Here is a 21,790-nt window from a genome sequence, read left to right as displayed (position 1 = left end):
CTGGGGCTTGTTTGCCACGTGGAGCCATAGTCACCTGGAAGGATTCACTGATCATACTCTACACCTGGCTGAGCAAACAGGAAGGGGATTTTTAAAATTCCCAGGGCATTTAAAGGGCAGGTCTGACGCCAGGGCAATAGAGTTCGAACTGATGAGCAGAGTGGCTGAATAGGCATTCTGGGATACCTCCGAATACCTCTGGAGGTCAATAATAGCGCTTTTGCTGGCCACACTGGTGGGGCAGCGCTGCATGAGCAGCGCTATAGTTGTTATTCCCCAGGTCGAGGTGGAGTACAACCAGCGCTGCAGCCAGAGAGATACAGCGCTGCATGTGCCTTGCAGGTGTGGACAGCAAGTGAGTTGCAGCGCTGTAAAGCCACCACAAGCGCTGCAACTCTCCAGTGTAGCCAAGCCCTTAATGTCAGGCACAATGATTTTCTGACATAGAGAAACTTAGCATTCATCATGTCCCTGGCCCTAACACAAAGCAATAAATGATGAGATGTTTGCAAATTTATAATAGCACTGAAGTTAATCAATGTTCTACATCCATTAAGATAAACTGAAATTGATAAAGTAGAGATTACAGCCTACCATCCCCTTTTTAAGTAGAACTCAATTTCAAGGAGCCCTCCATAAAAATGGATGACGTACTGTGAGCTTGTACCTGTAATGAGGAAAACATGATAGGCACTTTCCAATGTTCCACAGGAAGCCAATGGAAGAGTATTACAGAGTCAACAAGGAGACCGAGTGTGGCCATCCTATAAGTGGGAGCACACAAAGTGTAGGTGCAGTGGAACAAAGGCTACAAGAACTTCACCGACTTACAGCCACTTCGAATGAGGCACATTCGTAACTTACAGCCTCCTGAAACAACTTCCTCCTTGGCCCACAAACCATCCTATGAGGGGGAGAGAAAGGTGGGAAGAGAGGCCATGACCCTACCTATCCGACTTCCAGCAAACCCAGAGACAAGAAGAGAGACAGTGAATTATGCACTTTGGCAAAGAGCTGAACACAGAATTAAAGGTGGCTTGAAGAGGGTAGGGAAAGATGGGGAAGAACATTATGCTCTTTTTGATTCTTTATAATCTATATAAAAGCAGCCCGAGAGGAGGATTTTGAAAGCTCTGTGCTTTATAACCTTGGTACAAGAGGAAGGTAAAGGCATGAGTGTTGCAGGGGAGAGGGGCTTTTGTTTTTTTGCTGGTAGATTCAGTGGGAGTGGGAGCTCTCCGTGTACTGTAGTGGTTTGACCTTTCATAGAGCTCTTCTCTCAAGTATTTGTTAAGTTAGTTATAGATCTTAGAAAGTTTGACTAAAAATCTCTTTGAATCCTTTTATAACTGGGGATTTGCCCTAGTGTGCAGCCAACGGTTCCACTGCAGTGGCTAGTAAAGGTTGGGATAGGGCCACCCTGGCTGTTTCAGGGTTTTTGCCAAGATTTTCCTGGCTTGTGCCATCGTTCTGTGACTTTTCACAGCATTAACCATGACAAATCTCACAGTGACATAACATGTATAAAGCAGAGAAGATGAGGGATTATTTCCTTAGATCTCTGTCTAATCCCCTCCCTCCCTTTGAGCTGAAACGCATACTGCAAGAGGGATGAACCGACTAGTTTGCTGGACATGTCAAAAATGAAAAGCAGAACAGTCAGATGGTCTAGAACAGGGGTTCTCAAACTTCACTGCATCACAACCCCTTTCTAATAAAAAAAATTGTGTGACCCCAGGAGGGGGGACGGAAGCCTGAGCCTAACCAAGCAAGGGGGGCCCAAGCCTGAGCTCCACCACCCCGGGTGGGCAAGACAGTCAAAGCTGAAGCCCAAGGGCTTCGGCCCTGGCTGTGGGGCCTGTAACCTGAGCCCAGCCACCAGGACTGAAGATCTTGGGCTTCAGTCCCAGGCGGTGAGGCTCAGGCTTTGGCCCCAGCAAGTCTAACACCAGTCCTGGCGACCCCATTAAAATGGGGTCCCGATCCAGTTTGAGAACCGCTGGTCCAGAACCCAGGAAACTTCAGTAGAGATGCTCAGGCAGACTTGCATGGGAATGGGAAGTATAGTTTCTCCAATTCCAGTGATGCTTTATGTGCAAACAAGCTGTATTTTTTAAAACTCAGAATCTCAAATACTGAACACTTACGAGCTGCTTTTCAGCTTTAGATCTATTCTTCTTGAGAGCCTGCAGATATTAGAAGACTTCGCTAAGCAAGTTCTAACATGAGTGTTGGTCATATTACTCACTAACTGGACAGGTGATCCTGTGAAAGTGAAGGATTTACAATCTTGCAGGACTGGTTAAGAAATAGCTGAATTGGCTTTTTCTAACAGGAAAAGCCAGACATGCCTCAAATTGGTGCTACGGAGGACAACCTTTGAGCTAGCTTTACAGACCAAAAAAAAAAAAGTGCCTGATGCACTATTAGGGATGGCGTGTTTGTTTCTATATTACCATAGTACATTCTTCCTGGCTTGTGCATGTTTAGAGAGTCAGAAGAGGGCAAGTGAAAATAGTGGAGATAAATTGGTTCCAGACAGCAAATTCTGATTTATTTAAAATAGTCAGATGACTATTTTGCATTGTCTTAGATCACCTGCACACTACTGGATTTGGAACTATACAGTGACAAAAAACAGAACACACAAATGTGTTTTGCCAAAACATTAAGACAGTTCATTAAAAGTAGTATCTTGTTCTAGTTTCTCTCCTCATTCTTGGTTAATTGTACACATTTTAAGTTCTAATAAATAGTAACAAGAATCATTATATAGTTTATTTGTTCTTACAACTAAACCTTTGATGAGACCCCATAGAAGACCCAAACTTTAGGTTGTATTTGGGAAAAGGAATGTTTTATAAAACCTAAATACCCTATTTTAAAGTGTCAGTAACAATAGCTAGGATTAAAGTATTCCCCCACAGCAGTCAAAATCTGAACATTACAGCACTGAGCTAGTAAAGAAGAATCAGGAAGCCAGAATGACTTATCTTGTTTTTCCACTAGCCAACATTAAAATGCAAAAGAAACAAACATAGTATTTTGCCATTTATGCTAAGGGGTGAAAAGCACATTCGGGTTTAAAATTCCTTCAGTTTAATAATAATACTCTACACTGTCAGTAACGTAGAAGAGGAACAGGTGCAAAATATTTTTAGCACAGCCACATTTCTCTTATAATATACTTTAAGGAACTTGTTATACATATGAATGTAATTTAAATTATTGTGAACCCTAAGAAAGATTTCTGTAGCTACTTACACTCCTTTTTAAAAAAATAGCACACATTTAAAAAAAAAGCACACATGCAAGACTGCAATCTCATGCATACTCAAATCCTACCACACGGCTAACATGTATGTGATATGTACTATCTATATACAATATAAAACATTACAGGGTCACAGTTACATCATGAATTCATTTTGGGTAAATAATTGAAGTGGACAATGCATAAAGATTACAAAATATTTTTTATTAGTGAAAGCGGCAGAATCTGAGCAGGACAACAGTACAAAGAATGTAAACATCACTAAGTTCAGCTCCAGACAACTGAACAGTGTGGGAAAAACTATTCTAAATGCACTACAATAGAGCTAATTAACAGGTTATACTGTAACGAACAATGTATTTTCTACTTTTAATTAAAAAAGTAATTTATCGTTGTCGGTCCCAGCGCCAGATACTGGCATCATCACAAACAGCTATAAGGATACTGCTATCCCTGCTAAAACTGGTTTGTCGAATGCAGCAGCACATTTAGGATGGGTAAGTGTTGTACATCTACAAACAAAGAAATGATTTAGTTGCAATGTTAAGTCTGCATTTTCTATTATATTTGTGAGTAAGGGCATTGCTGGATCAGAACTTTAACATGTTATCTGACTGACACCAGTGAAACCCCATTCACAAAGGAAAGGTTGGCAAGGCTGGGCCCTTAGTGTATTCTGTACTCCTCATTTAGCCGTTGGAACCCACAGGAAATTAAATTCTCTCTTTGCAATTTCTTCCTCCACCCAGGTCAATTTCACAAAGCTCTACTGAAAGTGGATCATCTTAGGTAGGTTATTGTAATACAACTTAGGAATACAGCATTGTAATTGGGTGATGAAAGATAGCAAGATCTCCAGGAAGACCTCATATATGACTCTTCAGTAAGTCACCTGGCCAGGCACAGGTGGTCAGCTGGAAAGTCATAGTACAAGCCCCTCCAAATTATGCACGTAGCTAGCCTATGTAACTATATTTCTACTACTATTACCCTAGTCCTTTCCCCTCCCCCTTACATTGTGCACCACACCCACCTGGTAAGTCTCCTCTCAATTACTTTGTAAACTTTCCTCCTAATTACTCTGTAAGCTCTTCGAGGCACGGACTTTCTTTTACTGTATCTACGTACAGTGCCCAGCACAACGTGGCCCCAACCCGACTGGGGCCTCTGGGCGCTACTGTAATACAAATATAATGTTAACTTTACAGGGTCAAAATGTTCATTCACTGTACAAATTAGAATTGAAGGTGTGGCTGTGTGTTATGGGTAAAGTAGAAAGGAAAGTGCCCTACCACCATTGCAGAGTATGAGTCATGTAAAGAAGGAAAGTGCCCCAACTCCATGACTCAGTATCACAAAGGAATCTAGGGGAGTTTAGAAACTTCGATATACTCACTTAGCCTTATGAGGATCTTCTATTTCCAAATCCCAAACATAAAGTTTGCCAACTTGATTGCCCAATGCAAGCATCTTTGAAACAAGAGAGAATATAGATACTTTAAAATATGGTATCCAAGAACGGAAGTCAGACTTCCTAAAGCCTGCAGGACTGATCTCTCTCTCTCTCTCTCTCTCTCACACACACACACCACTATAAAACCCATGATCTGCACTACACTCATGTGTCTTATGTATTGCCTCAGTTTCCTCATCAGTTAAATGGAGATAAAAGATTGACTATTTTTTCCCCAATGCCACCAATGGAGAGTCAGGATTGAAGTCTAGTGTTCCTGACTGCCAATACTAAGCTCCTTGCTCCAGACCACGTTGCCTCCCATCAAATCAGCTCATGCAAGCTGAAAACTTTTCTTAATATCCCTTAAGGCATCTAAATATGTAACTGGGGAAGAGTTTCCGTTTCCAAAACTGGCATCATCTTCAAATATAGCAAAAAGTGCAAAGCTCACTCTTACCTTTGCCAGAAGTCCATTGAAAACCCTCATATACCAGATATCACACTGACTGTAATCAAATCGTCCTAGTATAGTCACATTTGACTCACTGGGCTTGATTTTATCTATATCATCCTCCATTTTGCCAGGTTTCCAGCACACAATAGCATTTTCACAAGACTAGGGAAGAATAGAAAAATCACTTGAGGGGAAAAAAAAACCATAAACACCACCCACGCTTTTTCAACTATAATTTTATCCGAACTTCTCCTTGTACAATTACCCTCAGGTACATAAAAAAGAAAGAATAAGTGCACTTGGACAATTCAAACATAAAAACGGAGGTTTAGTTCTGTCATGCAAATTTGAAGAATTTTAGTAATGTTCCAAACATGTTTCTTGCTAGAAATGAACTAAGTCTCAGAGTAGACAGGGTCCTTAGCCCAATATTTGCAGAGCAAACATTATCAACGTTTCAACAAAAATCAAAGTCACTCCATGTAGACTTTCCAGTTTAGTGCACCTATTTCATTTCTCCTTTTTGTTGCAAGATCTATGTGAACTCCAGAAATGAACAGTCTTGCTTTTTTCTCTAATGAACATTCTACCCAAATCCTGGCTTTTCAGTTCTGATATACTTTTACTAGAGCTTTGATTGCTAGAAGAACGTAAAATAGATTTTTAATGTAAGATGCTTATATACCCAAACCCAATTAGTTAAACTCACAATCTACTTAGGAAAAAAATCACCCTGCATGGCACAATAAATTAATTTCTGGCCAATTAATCAAGCAGCAGAAAGACACCCCACTCTACTCCACTCCACCCAAAACTATTGTTTAAGTCCCTGAATGTAAGCAAATAACCTTGAACAATATGGCTAAACAGTAGACCTTTACCTTGGAAAAGTATTAGATCTCCTAACCATCGTACACAGTCAACATAGTTTCCTATGTATATCTCTGGTGGAAAAGTCAGGAAAGTGAATTTTCTGAGAAATAAAAGGCCTGTGGGATAAAAACCAATTCAGTCATATCAAGAAGGGCAAAAAGAGGAACTTAGGGGGAAAAAATTAACACACTAAAATGTTAATTTATAATTGTCAGTAGAACCTTTTTCTATTGTGTCTAATACTTTGAGGTGTACATTTCAGAAACTTATCTGTAAGGTATGTAAACCCTTTTGGGGTTTTAGAGAGCATGGCCCCTTTAAATCTTTTTCCTAGGTGGGAGGGAAGAGTAAGAAAAAAAAGGAGGAAACTCCAGGAGCAGCACTGGATCTCCAGGGAGAGAGAGGGCAGCTGGCAGGCCCTTGCAAAGGAGGCAGAGAGAACCTGCCTGAAGCCTGGTAGGGGGCAGGCCAGCCAATCGGGGACACCCAGGGCAGGAGCATGGTGCCAGGGAGGAATCACCTGAGAAGGACAGGCCGGAGCTGGACCCAGGATCACTGCTACCCAGAGCTGCATGGGGCTGAGAGTACTTGGGGCTTGTGACTGCATTGGGAACAAGGAGGGAGGCTGCTAGTTATGTTAAGTGGGGAGGTGGTTTGCTCTGTGTGGCTTTGCAGAGTGGCAGAAGAGGGCACCGGAGGGGTTCTTGGAGCAGCTGGTATGGGAACCCACAAGGGGAGAAGCAACTCTAGATTAGTCCTGGTGGAGTGCAGGAGCTGGTCCAAGAGGTACAACAACAGACCGCTTGGAAATAGTGACCATAATATAACAACATTTAACACACCCTTCAGTGGAAGAACATCTCAACAGCCCAACACTGTGGCATTTAATTTCAAAAAAGGGGAACTATGCAAAAATGAGGGGTTTAGTTAAACAGAAAATTAAAAGGTACAGTGACTAAAGTGAAATCCCTGCAAGCTGCATGGCACTTTTTAAAGACCACCATAATAGAGGCCAACTTCAATGTGTACCCCAAATTAAGAAACACAGTAAAAGAACTAAAAAAAGAGCCACCGTGGCTTAACCACGTGTAAAAGAAGCAGTGAGAGATAAAAAGACTTCCTTAAAAAGTGAAGTCAAACCCTAGCGAGGTAAACAGAAGGAGCATAAACACTTGCAAATTAGTGTAAAAATGTAATAAGAAAAGCCGAAAGAGGGAGTTTGAAGAATGGCTAGCCAAAAACTCCAAAGGTAGTAACAAACGTTTAAGTACATCAGAAGCAGGAAGCCGGCTAAACAACCAGTGGGGCCCCTTGATGATCAAGATACAAAAGGAGCGCTTAAAGATGATAAAGTCATTGTGGAGAAACTAAATGGATTCTTTGCTTCAATCTTCAGGGATGAGGATATTAGGGAGATTCCCAAACCTGTGCCAGCTTTTGTAGGTGACAAATCTGAGAAACTGTTACAGATTGAAGTGTCACTAGAGGAGGTTTTGGAATTAATTGATAAACTTAACAGTAACAAGTCACCAGGACCAGATGGCATTCACCCAAGAGTTCTGAAAGAACTCAAATGTGAAACTGCAGAACTATTAACTACGGTTTGTAATCTGTCCTTTAAATCGGCTTCTGCACTCAACAACTGGAAGATAGCTAATGTAACACCAATATTTAAAAAGGGCTCTAGAGGTGATCCTGGCAATTACAGACCAGTAAGTCTAATGTCGGTACCGGGCAAATTAGTCAAAACAATAGTAAAGAATAAATTTGCAGACACATAGAAGAACATAAATTGTTGGGCAAAAGTTAACATGGTTTCTCTCAAAGGGGAATCGTGTCTTACTAATCTATTAGAGTTCTTTGAAGGGTCAACAAACATGTGGACAAGGGGGATCCAGTGGACATAGTGTACTTAGATTTCCAGAAAGCCTTTGACAAGGTCCCTCACCAATGGTTCTTATGTAAATTAAGTTGTCATGGGATAAAAGGGAAGATCCTTTCATGGATGGAGAACTGGTTTAAAGACAGGGAAACAAAGTGTAGGAATTAATGGTAAAAAATTCTCAGAATGGGAGAGGGGTAACCAGTGGTGCGCCCCAAGGGTCAGTCCTAGGACCAATCCTATTCAACTTATTCATAAATGATCGGAGAAAGGGGTAAACAGTGAGGTGGCAAAATTTGATACTCAAACTACTCAAGATAGTTAAGACCAAAGCAGAGTGGAAGAACTTCAAAAGATCTCACAAAACTAAGTGATTGGGCAATAAAAGGCAAATGAAATTTAATGTAGATAAATGTAAAGTAATGCACAGTGGAAAAATAACCCAAACGTATACTCTCAGTATGATGGGGGCTATTTAGCTATGAGTCAGGAAAAGATCTTGGAGTCATCGTGGATAATTCTCTGAAGATGTCCAGGCAGCTGTGCCGAGGCAATCAAAAAGCAACCGGATGTTAGGAATCATTAAAAAGGGGATAGAGAATAAGACAGGATACTGGGCAAGATGGACCTTTGGTCTGATCCAGTACTGCTGTTTCCTGTGTTCTTATGACAAGTTCACTGGCGCCGAAGACGACAGGAGCATCCAAGACTCAGCACTGGGCTGGAACTATGCTCAGGACTCCTGAACTGTTGGTGTAGACACATTGATCAGTGTCTGCCCCTTTCAGACTGTATTACCCACTGGGCCTGTGGGGCCTTGGTTGGATGAAACCGTTTTAATGCCCCCTCTCCCACATATTTCCCCTTGTTGTTTTTCTCCTTCATCCCTCCATAAATAAATATATCCTTTTCTTATATCCCTGTACTTCTCCTTTGGGTGGGTGTGTTCCCTCGGGGGGGGGGGGGGTTGGAAACAGGTGCCACTGACGGTGGAAGGGATTTTTCCTGCTGCACTCCTGCACGCATTTTCTCTTGGCCAGAGCTGCCTGCAGAGCAGATTCCATCTTGGCCACAAGAGTGTCAAGTTACAGGTAAAAACTACAAGACTTATCAGTGAAATAGTTGAGGTCCTAACATATGTGTGGGGAGGTGGAAGGGTAGGGGAAGGGCTGGAGCACTGGAAGTCAAAACGTTTAGCTCTGATGGAATTCAGCAATCCTTTTTGCAAACACTTGAAGTTGTGTTTAAAACAGAAGCAACTTCTGGATTCCTTCAGCCCCCAACACTCTTCAGCAAAATCTAAAACTTTTTTACAAGGTATGTGTAAGAACACACTAAGGATCTGTTTTGTCTGAAGTGCCATTTAATATTTGGTTAACATTAAGTAGGCGGCCACACTTCTAATATTAGTCCCATTGTAAATGTGTTCAGTATGTTTTAGATCCTTCTCGTTTATTTTCACAAATTCGAGGCTACTCAACATTAGGATTGGTACAAACAGGTAATTACATGAGTTGGTTTCCCTTAATATTAAGGACAAATTTTGCTAGTAGTGTAACTGAAAGGTAACTGTCTTTTCAAATCAACATATTTCTGAGAGATTGGCTCACAGGAGATTGAAAATGTCAAGTGTCATTCTAACTGTGTAAGCATTTTTCCCTATATCCCCTAAATAAACTACTGATTACAATAACTTGTATTATTTTCACTTTTATAATTTAAGGAACTATTTACTATGCTTAGTCAATTCTGATGTGTATTGTTACCCTAACATGAAACCTTTGAGGGACAGGGAGGTTGCTGATATATATTTTATATAGATGCTTCAGAAATTAGAACTATTAAAATACCAATTCCGACACCCTTATAGTTACACACAAATGGAAGAGTCAGACTATTTAAATAAGTGTCAGGACTATAATTAAACAGAACACATATTGCTACCACACATCAGTAGAGAAGCCTTCTTCCAGAGCAATTTAAGGATCCACAATTCCCACGTCAACGGAAAAACTCCCTCATTACAGCAGGAGCTGATATGCGCCCTTGGTGAGAAGATTCAGATTTAGTAGATATATCCAAGAATAGATATCAAGATTGTGTTACCGTGGTTTTGTTTGGATTGTACTCGATAGACTCCTTAATGGCATTCATCATTTCTCTTTGAATTAATTCTCCAGAGTTTCAGAGAGTGATCCATACCACAGGACATTATTTTCTCACCAAGAAGATCATAATCCTATACAAAAGAGTCCTCTTTAAGCTCTCAATGTTAAGTTTCAGCATACTAACACACTGATTCTATTTTCTTCTTTATTACACTAGGCGCATAATACGTTCAAGTCTTATTTTCAGTCTAGAGAGCAAGCTAAATAAGCATATTTCAGTTAGACAATTATTAAATATAACTTAAGCCTGCTTCCTGTAAAGATATATCTTGGCACCCTATTTTACTCTCTTGAATGCAAAACAGAGAACATTCAGTTAAGCTGAAAGACAACAAATTGAAGACTAGTATTTTCCCCAAAATAGAAACCTGTGGAATTCACTATCACATGATTTAATTGAAGCAAGACTATAGCAGGAATTTAGAAAAGATTGGACACAAATGAGGGCCATCCACCATTACAACATACGGAACAAAACACTATTTTAAGAGGAATATAACCCTTATACTTCACAGCATAAGCCAGCAAGTGGCAGGCATTAAGAAAATGTTTTATATGGGCAGATTATTCCTTAATTGTCCACTATGTGGGTTCTCGCATCTCTTCTGAAGTATCTAGTACTGGCCAATATCAGCAACAGTTCTGAGCTAGAAGAAACCGCTTATTTGATTCATTATGGCAATACAGATGTTTCTATGTGAAGAAGACCAAAGATAAATGACTGTTCTACCACAAAATATTCTTATCTAGGTATTTGTTACATACATTTTGTTACAATAAAATTTGAATATCTGTACATAAACAGAGCCATAAACAATCAGGCATAACAAACTTAAGGCACTGTTTCCCTTATTTAATGTAGGCTTTTCCTTCTTATCCATTCCTCTCCCTTCATATTTTTTGTTGCTTTCCTTTGTGTTAGTGCACAATTTGACTAAGATATATGAAGCCAGGGCAGTATGGAAAGCTCATCTAGATGTAAACCATGTTGAATGTGAAATTTGTGTCAAGTCTTTAATTACTAACGAAATAGTACTGAATTCATGTATACTACTGTTGGGGCAAAACAGAATTGTGGTAAGTGTGACTAATTCTCTTGTGGATGAAAGCACCAGGTTTTGTTGTTCTACTTATCCTTAAAACTTCCCTTGTGCAAAGTCTTTCACCCGAAGTCACCTTTGAAAGTTGTTTTATAGACAGACCAGTAAACTCCACAGTTATTTTGATGGAAGTTAACATTCAAATAAATGCTGAAAGAACATTTCAAAGATGATTTCTGTTAGTTAATAAAACTACCTTAAACGTTCTGGTTATACAAGAATAAAAGTTTTTCAAAACCAACATGTTTTGCTTTAAAAGCTAACTTTTATTAAAGCAAAAGTAGTACTATCTGTAGTTAGTGAATTGAACTGGACTAGCTGAAAAACTGACATGAAGAAAACACTCTCTCTACCCTGAAAAGCTACTGCTGTTAAAAGCTGGTGTAGCACTTCAACAAAGTCCAGTTCTAGGTGCTTAGTGCTGACTGGTGGAAGTCACTGGCTACGACTTTCTTTAAAACTGCAGCCGCAAACATGTATTGCTTAATATTAATCCTTTTAATAGATTATAGTACATTTAGGGCCTTAAAACATGTAATAATTTCAAATTTAAATAGCTTAAAAATTAATTACATTTTATATAATCAATTTTATCCCACTGTTTAAAATATAAGCTGGTGGGAAGTCCTATTCTAAATATGGTTGCAAATTTACAGAAAACATTTAAATATTTTAGAGATTTAAAATATTTAATTGGCACTATGGCATGTTTGTTTTTTCTTTCGTCTTTAGCCTACTTAAGATATTTGTATCCTGCCTACCACCAGAAGTCAAAAGGAATCACTCATATCTGTAAAATTAAGCACAGGTAGAATAGGGACCTTGGACTGCAAGCTCTTCAGGGTAGAGATTGCGTCTTTATTCCATGAAAAGCTATGCAATCTTTCACATTTTACGCTATAAGTTATAAATGCAAAAACTGAAGGATGAAGCTATTTTAAACTTTGGTTGTTTCATCCAACCACCTACTAAAACTAAACCTTTTAAATACTGGCGTAGCAACTGACCAGTTTCTCTTAGCTGAGAGAACTCATCACAGGGTGAGGTCAACTGGGATACTTAACAGTTCCTAGAGGCATTCATTAGAACAAAGTGTTCATAGTGAAGGGCTCTGAACAGTTCCTTCCCATTTCCCCCCAGCACCACTCCTTAATCCCACAGAGTCCTAGTTTATTTACCTTCAGGATATGTTGCAAATCTCCAGTTCTTCTCTAGCGTTTGAGTGAAGCAGGTGTCCAGTTCTATGGACTGGCAAGTATTTTAGTGCTGATGTTATGTAATCTTAGATTATATTAGCCTAAATGTGTTTTAAAAGTGTTCAATTCATGTACTTGGGTTGGCTAGACACACTATTTAAGCCTAAACATGATAAAAAGAGAGCGATTGGGGATTCCATACATAAGGCTGAAGGCACTGCCCTATGATTTTCCACTTACTGCACTTAAGACCTCATCCCTGTGCCCTTCTACTCCTCCAAATATTGCAACCAATGTATCTGTTTGGATGTTCCACAGTCTCAATGCATGATCTAGAATAAAAACACAGAAGCTGACAGGTTAACTTTTATCATCCATTTGTACCTGAATAAAGTTAATGTAGCCACCTCTTTCAAGAACAGGAATCCCATGGTAGCATTTATAATGCATGAAAAGTATGTTCTTCCATTACTATAAGAAAAAATTGTTTTCAGTTGAATGTTAATATCATTTTAACACTACTCTAGGCATGGTTGAGAAAGTTGTCATTCTAATGATGAATTTCTACCAAGCCTATTTTCAGGTCTTAAGTCAGAGGTGGGCAAACCCAGCCCTTGAGCTCCTGGCCAGAGAGGCTATTCCCCCTCCAGTGCAGCCTCAGTTCGCAGCACCGCCAGCATTCTGGCCTGATGCTCCTGCTGGGCAATGTGGCTGGATCTGGCTGGGCTGCGAGCTCCTACTGCTCTGAGTGGCAGGGTAAGGGGGTGGGGTGTGGGGGGGTTGGATAAGGAGCAGGGTGTCCTGAGGGGCAGTCAGGGGACAGGGAACAGTTGGATGGGGTGAAGGTTGGGAGGGGGAGGTCAGTCAGGGGACAGAGGGGTAGTTGGATAGGCAGGGGACTTAAATAGGCGTGGGAGTCCCGGGGGGCCTGTCCGGGGGGCGGGGGTGTGGGTAGGGGTCAGGGCAGTCAGGAGATGGGGGTTGAATAGGGGGGGGGTCCTGGGGGCATGATTAGGTCCGGGGGGGGTCCCAGGAAGGGATAAGGAGCAAGGAGGTTGGATGGGTCGGGGGGTGGTAGTCGGGGGGGGGCAGGAAGTGGGAGGAGGTGGGGGCCAGGCTGTTTGGGGAGGCACAACCTTCCCAACCCAGCTCTCCATACCAGTTTCACAACCCCGATGTGGCCCTGGAGCCAAAAAAAAAAAAAAAAAGTTTTCCCATCCCTGCCTTAAAGTTTTCCCACCCCTGCCTTCCCGGGGTAGGGGAAGGAAAAATACATTTCAGCCAAAAGTTAATGTCTCATTCATTCTCAGCTCAATGATGATTTTATATTTTGGAGAGTGTGCTAAAAATCCCTTCAATCATTTGCTCCAAGTATGCAGGAAAAAGGGTGCTTTTCACTCGTTAAAGTATTCAACTATTATTTTGTGCTCTGATAAGCCAAAAATAGTTTTTTAATACACTGTGGACTGAGGGTAGGAATGGGCCATAAATTACATACAACTTCCACTGAAGTCAGCAGGACATGTCTAGCTATTTCATAAGACAGAATTTGGTGCCAATTTTCAATGAAGAGCCACTGACATTTAAAAACATCAGGTTTAGAAAGAACCAAAAGAAGATTTTATGGTTCCACTAAAGTACAGTACAATATAAGATGGATGTGTCAGACTATTTGCATTTTGTTTCCCCTTTCTCCCCCTGATTCTCTCCTTATCTATATTGGAAGTGGCTAAGAGTTCTTGGCCCTCCATCGCTACCACTGTCAAATCATTGTCTGGGAGGCAAAATTTGATCCAATGATCATACGAAAGTGCTACTGCATAATTTTCCCTTCTTTAAAGTAAAATAAATTCAAAAAATTATGGTTCGCACAGCTACATCACACTATACACAAAGCTGCAGGAATCACTTTCAGTTTCTCGATTCTTGTTCTTGTGAAGTCTCATCCACAACACTGCACAACTGTAGGGTGTTCTGCATTTAGAACAAAATAAGTTTTTAACTCCAGCACTTGAAAAACTTTACTCTTGTGAGCACACAGTCTTGCTTTAAGTTAGTCAAGTTTAAGAGGTTATGAGTGGTTGGATAGTCTAATCAAGACCATACAAACTCCCTCTCCTTTCACTTCCTCCTAATTTATACTCGTAAGTGACAGAAGAATCAAGCTCAGAATTTTTTTCCATACTGAAAGTAGTGTGCACCATGTAACCAACACCACTAGGTGGCAGGACAACTCAGCATATAAAAACAAAATTTAAATGATAACCACAAAGGTCCATCAATGCCCAACGGTTTGCACAACTGTCACACCTAGCCATGGATGTTTTCTTTCTATCTACAGAGACACTGTTTGCAGTCCTTTGGCACCAATGGATGCAGTTATGTCTAATACAGGAAGTGGATTTCATCCACACATAAATCCAAATTAACAGAGTAACTTTGATCTAGAGTTTCAATGCTTAAAGTTGGTTTCAGGATATGAGAGAGACAAGATGGGTGAGGTAACATCTTTTATTGGATCAACTTCTGTTGGTGGAAGTGACAAACTTTTAAGCTTCACAGAGCTCTTCTTCAGGTTTGGAGAAAGAGCTGACACACACTGGTTATCTCTTCCAGACTTGAAGAATAGCTTTGTGAAGCTTAAAAGCTTGTCACTTCCGCCAACAAAGTTGATCCAATAAAAGATATTACCTCACCCACCCTGTCCACCTCAATTCTTAAAGTGTCACACATTAATCTTTGTGTTCTGATGGGGTTTAGCTACCCATTCACACCCAAGACCACATGCATGGTATTTAAAAAAAAAACAATAAGCTAAACTTTCATACCTTTGCTTACAGACAAGAGAAGATTTGGATCCCTGGGATGAAATTTCAGTTCATTGATTGCATTTCCATGACCCACGTAGTGCTAGAACAGATTTCAAACACAAAATTATTTCCCCCTCTCACATTGAGATAATTTACAATGTATCTAGTCGAAGTATTTTGTAGAAAACTGCAATCTACAGTTCGAAGCGGTGATCACTCACCTTTATGCACTGCATTGTAATGGGATTAATTATCCTAATAATACCCCTTGACCCAGCCACAGCCAGAAGAGGGTGACTTGTATTGCTATCATAGGTCCATGCACAAGTATAAAAGTTCTCATCTGCCTAACAGGTGCCATGTTAAGGACTACAAAAGCAGCTTTAGAGTTTCCTTCACAAGAATAAGGTATTCATACATTTGTTTAGAAGCAGTTTCCGTTTTGTAAAAGAGCTCACTAACGTTATGACCAAACATAAGCAGATTTTTATTCTGATTTCTAAGCTTTCTATAACTCCACTCCCTTTCCTGTGCTTGTCTCTCTCCTTGCTGCTCTGTTTGCTTCCTCAAGCTGCACCATACACCTGAAATGCTCTCTGATCTATCAGCTCTTTCTTCTTCTTCAAAAAGGACTCAAATGGTGGGACTAAATGACTAAAATGAAGGTGAAACAATAATTTATTAGCCACGTAAGTGGTCTAAGCTCAGGACTGGGAGCCAGGAATTCCCATTTCCAATCCTGGCCCCAGCAGTAAAATAGGAATGCTACCTACTACATAGGGGTGCTAGAAGACTGTAGAAGCTACAAACATGAAACCTGTTATATAAGTGTTAGTGCTGCGAGGCATAAAATTATGTAGAATCATTTTAACATGTTTCGTGATTCTGCATTTGTAATATTAGAAAAGTAAAGCTAAAATTTGTGGGATACAGGCAGGGGTTTGGATCTGAAGTGAAGAATGTTCCTTATCAACAGGTGTTTACAGTATTTTATCACAGACAGTAATTCAATTGTTACACATCGAGAGTAAACAAACGTTTCTCATATTAGTCCTAATAAAAAACCCCAACATTTTATGACCAGCTGCTTTAGAAGGATACATCAGCATCCACATAAGACTGCAATAAACGGATTTCTCCTTGGGAATGACACTCATATAAAGTAACCTGGAAAAAAAGGTTTAATGGATTATTAGTTTCAGGCAATATGGCATACGATTTTCACATTAATCTGTGCAAACTGAAGGGTGTCTTGTTCTTTTATTACACAAGTCCCATCTGCTATCTGTTCCTTAGCTGAATGTGTAAGTGGTTTGATGCAAAAGCATTCATCTGTCTTATCAGACTAATGACTTACTTAAACATTCTTCATGGTGGCACTTCCCAGGGACGAAGGCTGCCAACAGGCTATATCATACCCTGAAATTCATACAATTAGCACGAACCTAACTTGTTACTTGTATTCGATATTGTCAAGCCATTCTATTGTCTGCTTTAATTTCTTTGCAAAGAACCACGGCCCTTGTTACTTATTCCTCTACATTAGTTAGTGCTTGTGATAAACTTGGAAAAACTGACAACCCTGGAAAAATGAAGTTCTCTTATTTACTCATAAAACTGATACTGCATGGGTTGCTCTGAATGCTCTCTGCTAACTAACTATTTCTTAAGGCTGCTGCTAAGTGAAGGTCTGTTCACCAAGAATCCATCAACTCATCTCATATAGGCCACTAATCTTTACTTACCATCAGTACTTGGCACATTGACACCAATAAAGATGCTTCTTTCATCCTGTTGTACCTCACTGAGCCCTTTAAACACGTTATCTGAGAACCAACACTTTACCTGAAAAGAATTTTAGTGTCTCCCTTTCACAGATATTCCAACTTCTACACAACTGAAGGAATTTTAGTAAAATATGAGCCTTGTTCTCAAACCGCTGAAGTGTACCATCACACTACAATGCACTGGATTCACCCATCTTAAAATTGCAGGCATCAACAGCCTTTAAAAATGGAATACAAACCACCATCACAGTATTTTAAATATTGAACACTGGTAACCGGATTGGAGAAGGAAGAAACTGGCACACAGAAACAGAACCACATTTAGACAAAAATTGAGCATATTACTCACTCTGTTGCTGCCTACAGTGGCAAACACTAAGGGATCTCCTTCCTTACTGTGCCAGTTAAACTGGACTCCAAACAATGGCTGACTGTGGTCCTCCTGTAAAGGAAAAATAAGGTCAAGGAAACAGGTGAGAATGGAGACCAGACAATTTCTCAGAAACTCATGATTTGTGGCAAAAGGAGCCTATTTTTGTACAACCTCTTCCCATATAAAAGGGCACCACATTTATAGCCATTTATATATTCTGACACAATGTTTTGGGGGGGCCGCAGCCCAAGCCCAGTAACCATGACTTTCTGGCAGAACAAGTTTAAGCTTTGTTGTAGTCGTGTATTTTTTGCCTGGAATGCTCAAGACCCGAATGCTTGTGGGAGGAACTCTTTATTTGGAGTTGGCTTCTTAAATACCTTCATGCAGTTTCACGTCTGGTACTCCTTGATGAAACATGTAGAAGTGATATGAACTACGGAGGTGAAATCTTGGAAGAGTGTTGCCATTTTCATAAAGTAATATCATTAATAATGTAATGATAAACAATAATGGAATAATAGTGTCATTAAAAAACACACATTATTTCCAAGATCACTGCTTCTATCATTTATGCTCAGGGAAGAGAGAAAATCCCTGGAAATATTCATTTTTAAGAGGGGGTTCACAAGAAATGATATTTTCATGAAAGGGGTTCGTGGGTTGTTAAAGTTTGGGAACCACTGCTCTAGAAAAAAGCCTTAGGACATGTCTACACTCGCCATTTAAAGTGCAAAATGTCCCCTTTTTTGCGCAAAATCCGCAAAATTAACAAAAAGGTTAATGACTTTTTGTGGTGAAACCCAGAAGTTTCACCGCAAAAAGATAACCACCTTCACAAGAGGCAAACAATTCTTACCGCTGTTCTTTTTGCAGTGATGTGAAAGTGAAGACACATTCTTCCTGTGTAAACACTTTTTGGCCTCTGCAGGATATCTATCCCACAGTGCCAAAAGTGACCACTCTGGCCAGCACCTCCGCTGTTCTGATGACAGGTAAATGAACATCTGCCCCTCCCCCTGTAAAGCCCCAGGACAGCATGTCAAACAACAGCTGGAGTTATACCTCACAGCTATGCATACCAGCCCCCCCCACCACTATTGAGGATGGATATATGTGCATGTGATGTTTTCTCTTTTTTAAAAATAAAAGCACAAAATTTTCAAAAAGAAGCAAGCTTTATTTGTGTGTTCACATTTCTGTACATGTCATCACAGCTACAAGTCAACTTCACTGAAATTACAGACAGAAACACCATGTAGCACAGCACATGCTGTTAACACTTCCTTTCCCAAGCCCAGCAGCAAAGTTTAATGATTTTCATTTTCAAAAACTTTTCTGTCAAGGCATCCTGGATCCTAACTGCCACATGCTGTGCCCCTCTAATAGCCCTGGTATCTGGCTGCTGAACTCAGCAACCAGGCATTCAGCCTCCACACGAGTAAACCTTTCGCCCTTCCCCTCACAAATGTTATGTACAGTACAGCACATTGCAATAACCATGGGAATATTTTCCTCACTCATTTCCAGTCTACTGTACAAACATCTCCAGCGCGCTTTCAAATGCCAAATGCATGTGTTAGGACATAGATATTCAGGCCTGTTTGCAAAGGCCTATACTCTAAGAATGTAGGTGTATTCTTATCACTTAGCTAATTACAGAGGTATAAAAGAAAACCAAAATCACGGTCTGCCAGTGTAAGGGCCTTCTCTTACTGTGACAGTCTGAGGCCCTGTTCTTAGGCTAAGGCCTCTGGCTAAGCAGCAGAGGCAGCCATAAGCTGGGAAAAGTATGGTCACATCCTTACATTCCAAACTAGTCACATAGAAATAAGGTGGTATTGGGCTGTTAGGAATACAATCCAGTCCTGATAATATCTATTACCTCCAGAGAAAGGGAAGTGTCTAGAAGATTTAAAGGAAACTTAGTTTGGTAGCATCCTGTCTGGCAAGAACTCACTTACGAATAGCTGGGGTGTGAAATCCTCATTTCTGTGTTGTTCAATCACTGTAGTCCCCATTTCCCTGTCTGGTTTTGTGATTGTTTCTGTCTGCTGTATAATTAATTTTGTTGGGTGTATACCAATTAAGGTGGTGGGATATAATTGGTTAGATAATCATGCTACAATATGTTTGGACTGGTTAGTTAAATTTCAGTAAAATGATTGGTTAAGTTATAGCTAAGCAGAACTCAAGTTTTACTATATAGTCTGCAGTCAATCAGGAAGTAAGGGGCAGGGGAATGGGAATCATGTTTTGCTAAGGAAGGAAAATGGGAACAGGGACACAGGCAAGGCTCTGTGGTGTCAGAGCTATGAAGGGGACACTAAGGAAGGAAATTGAAATCATTGTTTGCTGGAAGTTCACCCCAATGAACATCTAACTGTTTGCCCCTTCAGACTTCAGGTATTGTTGCTTTCTGTTCATGTGAGAAGGACCAGGGAAGTGAATGGATGAAGGAATAAAACCTCTAACAGCACATTCCACAGCCATTCTGCACCTACTCAGCCTGTTGTTGAAATGTTCCTTACTGACATCTAGGTTTCCAGTGTATGGCTTCATGAGTCATGGCATCAATGGGTAAGCTGGGTCTCAATGGGCATTTCCACTTCCCCAGTGGTGATCCGCTGGCCTTGAAAGCAAGTCCCTACTTGCAGCTTTCTGTAAATGCCAGGGTTTTTTAAAGATACGTGCGTCATGCCCCTCTTTCCGGGACCATCCAGCATTAATATCAGTGAAATGCCTATGGTGATCCACTAGCGCCTGCAAAAATGGAGAAGTACCCCTTACATTTGTACTTGGTACCAAGGTGGGTCCCACCACAGTTAGGGAAGCCCATTTCTGCAAAGCCATTCAAAACGTCACGCACATTACCAAGAGTCACGGTCTTGCGCCGTAGGATGCAATTAATGGCCTTGCATACAAGAGTTACCACAGCACCAATGGTCGATATCCCCACTCCAAACTGGTTCGCAACCAACTGGTCTGGGGAAAGCTCAGCACAGTTCCATGAAGGTGGCTTACCACATCCAAAAGTTTTGAAGCCACTGGTCATCATCCCAGACATGCATAACGATACGATCCCACCATTCTGAGCTACTTTCCCTAGCCCCAAAAACACCATGCCAAAAGCAATTGAATGTTACTTAGGGCATGGCTACACTTGCAGATGTAGAGTGCCGGGAGTTAAACCAGCCCTCGGAGACAGCAGCAGGGAAAGCACTACCGTGTGTTTACACTGTCAGCAGCAAGCACAGTGTCATGGCCACATTAGCAGCTCTTGCAATGCCAGAGAGAGCATTGCATTGTGGTAGCTATCCCAGTGTGCAACTGGCTGCAGTGTCCTTTTCACGGTGGTGGAGTCTGACACGAAGTGTGTTGTGTGTATGTGGGGGGAGAGACTGTGTTTTGGGGGGGCAGAGAGTGTGTCAGCATGCTGCCTTGGAAGTTCAGACAGCAGCAGGGGGAAACCTCGACATCAGCCATCAACGCACAGACCCCTGCCTCGGGGCAGCAGCATTTCAGATGGTTTTCTTTGTCCCAAACAAACATGCTGCTGTCAGAGACAGAGCTTTGAAAGGGGATATCAATGACAAGAGTGGCCACTTGACTTCAAGGGATTATGGGATGTTTCCAGAGGCCAATCACAGTGCAGTTTTTCAGCCAGGGCGCAGCAAGCGCTATGCTTCTCGTGGAGGTGGATTACCAGGAACACTCCAGCTGCAGAGTCCAGGCACTCTAAGTGCCTTGCCAGTGTGGATACCTCAGGAATTAGGATGACCGGGGCTGATTTAATGTGCTCTAACTTGCAAGCATAGCCAAGGCCTTATTTCCATTTCAGGCAGCTCATCAGGCATCTCTGACTGCAGTTCTCTTTGCAAGTTTAAGACCAAATAATATAAATAATATACCTATCTTATAGTGGAAGGGACCCTGAAAGGTCACTTAGTCCAGCCCCCTGCTTTCCCTAGCAGGACCAAGTACTGATTTTGCCCCAGATCCCTAAGTGGCCCCCTCAAGGAGTGAACTCACAACCCTGGGTTTAGCAGGCCAATGCTCAAGCCACTGAGCTATCCCCCCAGGGAAAGAGTGGGAGAATTGTGAAATACCACTCTGAAGCAGGTAGGAGTTTAAGGCACAGGCCCGGAGGACTCAGGTCATTCAGACACCAGGACAGAGGGTGCAGCTAGCCCTGTAATCATTACAATGTATTTAAACAAAAATTTTAAAAAAAATGAAAATTACCTATCTGTCCAAATCTGAGTTTGAGTTTAGGAAAAGCAGAAATGCATCTGCAATGATATTAACTCTTACAAGGAAAATCAAACAATGCTCAGCTGCGGTCTTGGAAGGTAAATAAAGATAGTATTTTGTTTTAAAAGGCAAGGTGTCAAAACAGCTCAGACAACTTACATCA

General features: G+C 41.0%; 1 protein-coding gene across 1 annotated transcript in view; it reads right to left on the bottom strand.

Moving 5' to 3' along the window:
* Nucleotides 1-3,457: 3,457 nt before the first annotated feature.
* EED (embryonic ectoderm development) overlaps nucleotides 3,458-21,790 on the bottom strand; it is a 40,267-nt gene continuing 21,934 nt past the window's right edge. The window contains 14 exon segments of the mRNA XM_030558849.1: nucleotides 3,458-3,752; nucleotides 3,755-3,786; nucleotides 4,671-4,748; nucleotides 5,191-5,210; nucleotides 5,212-5,346; nucleotides 6,040-6,114; nucleotides 6,116-6,177; nucleotides 10,048-10,096; nucleotides 10,098-10,178; nucleotides 12,644-12,735; nucleotides 15,232-15,313; nucleotides 15,435-15,560; nucleotides 16,315-16,380; nucleotides 17,350-17,442. Of these exon segments, the coding sequence (XP_030414709.1) occupies nucleotides 3,661-3,752; nucleotides 3,755-3,786; nucleotides 4,671-4,748; nucleotides 5,191-5,210; nucleotides 5,212-5,346; nucleotides 6,040-6,114; nucleotides 6,116-6,177; nucleotides 10,048-10,096; nucleotides 10,098-10,178; nucleotides 12,644-12,735; nucleotides 15,232-15,313; nucleotides 15,435-15,560; nucleotides 16,315-16,380; nucleotides 17,350-17,442 (1,083 nt within the window). The 3' untranslated portion in view covers nucleotides 3,458-3,660.

This window comes from Gopherus evgoodei, chromosome 1 (assembly GCF_007399415.2).
Source record: "Gopherus evgoodei ecotype Sinaloan lineage chromosome 1, rGopEvg1_v1.p, whole genome shotgun sequence".
In the NCBI taxonomy this organism is placed as follows: Eukaryota; Metazoa; Chordata; order Testudines; family Testudinidae; genus Gopherus; species Gopherus evgoodei.
The sequence above is the reverse complement of the archived record's forward strand: the minus strand, read 5'-3'. Positions and strand labels throughout refer to the sequence as shown.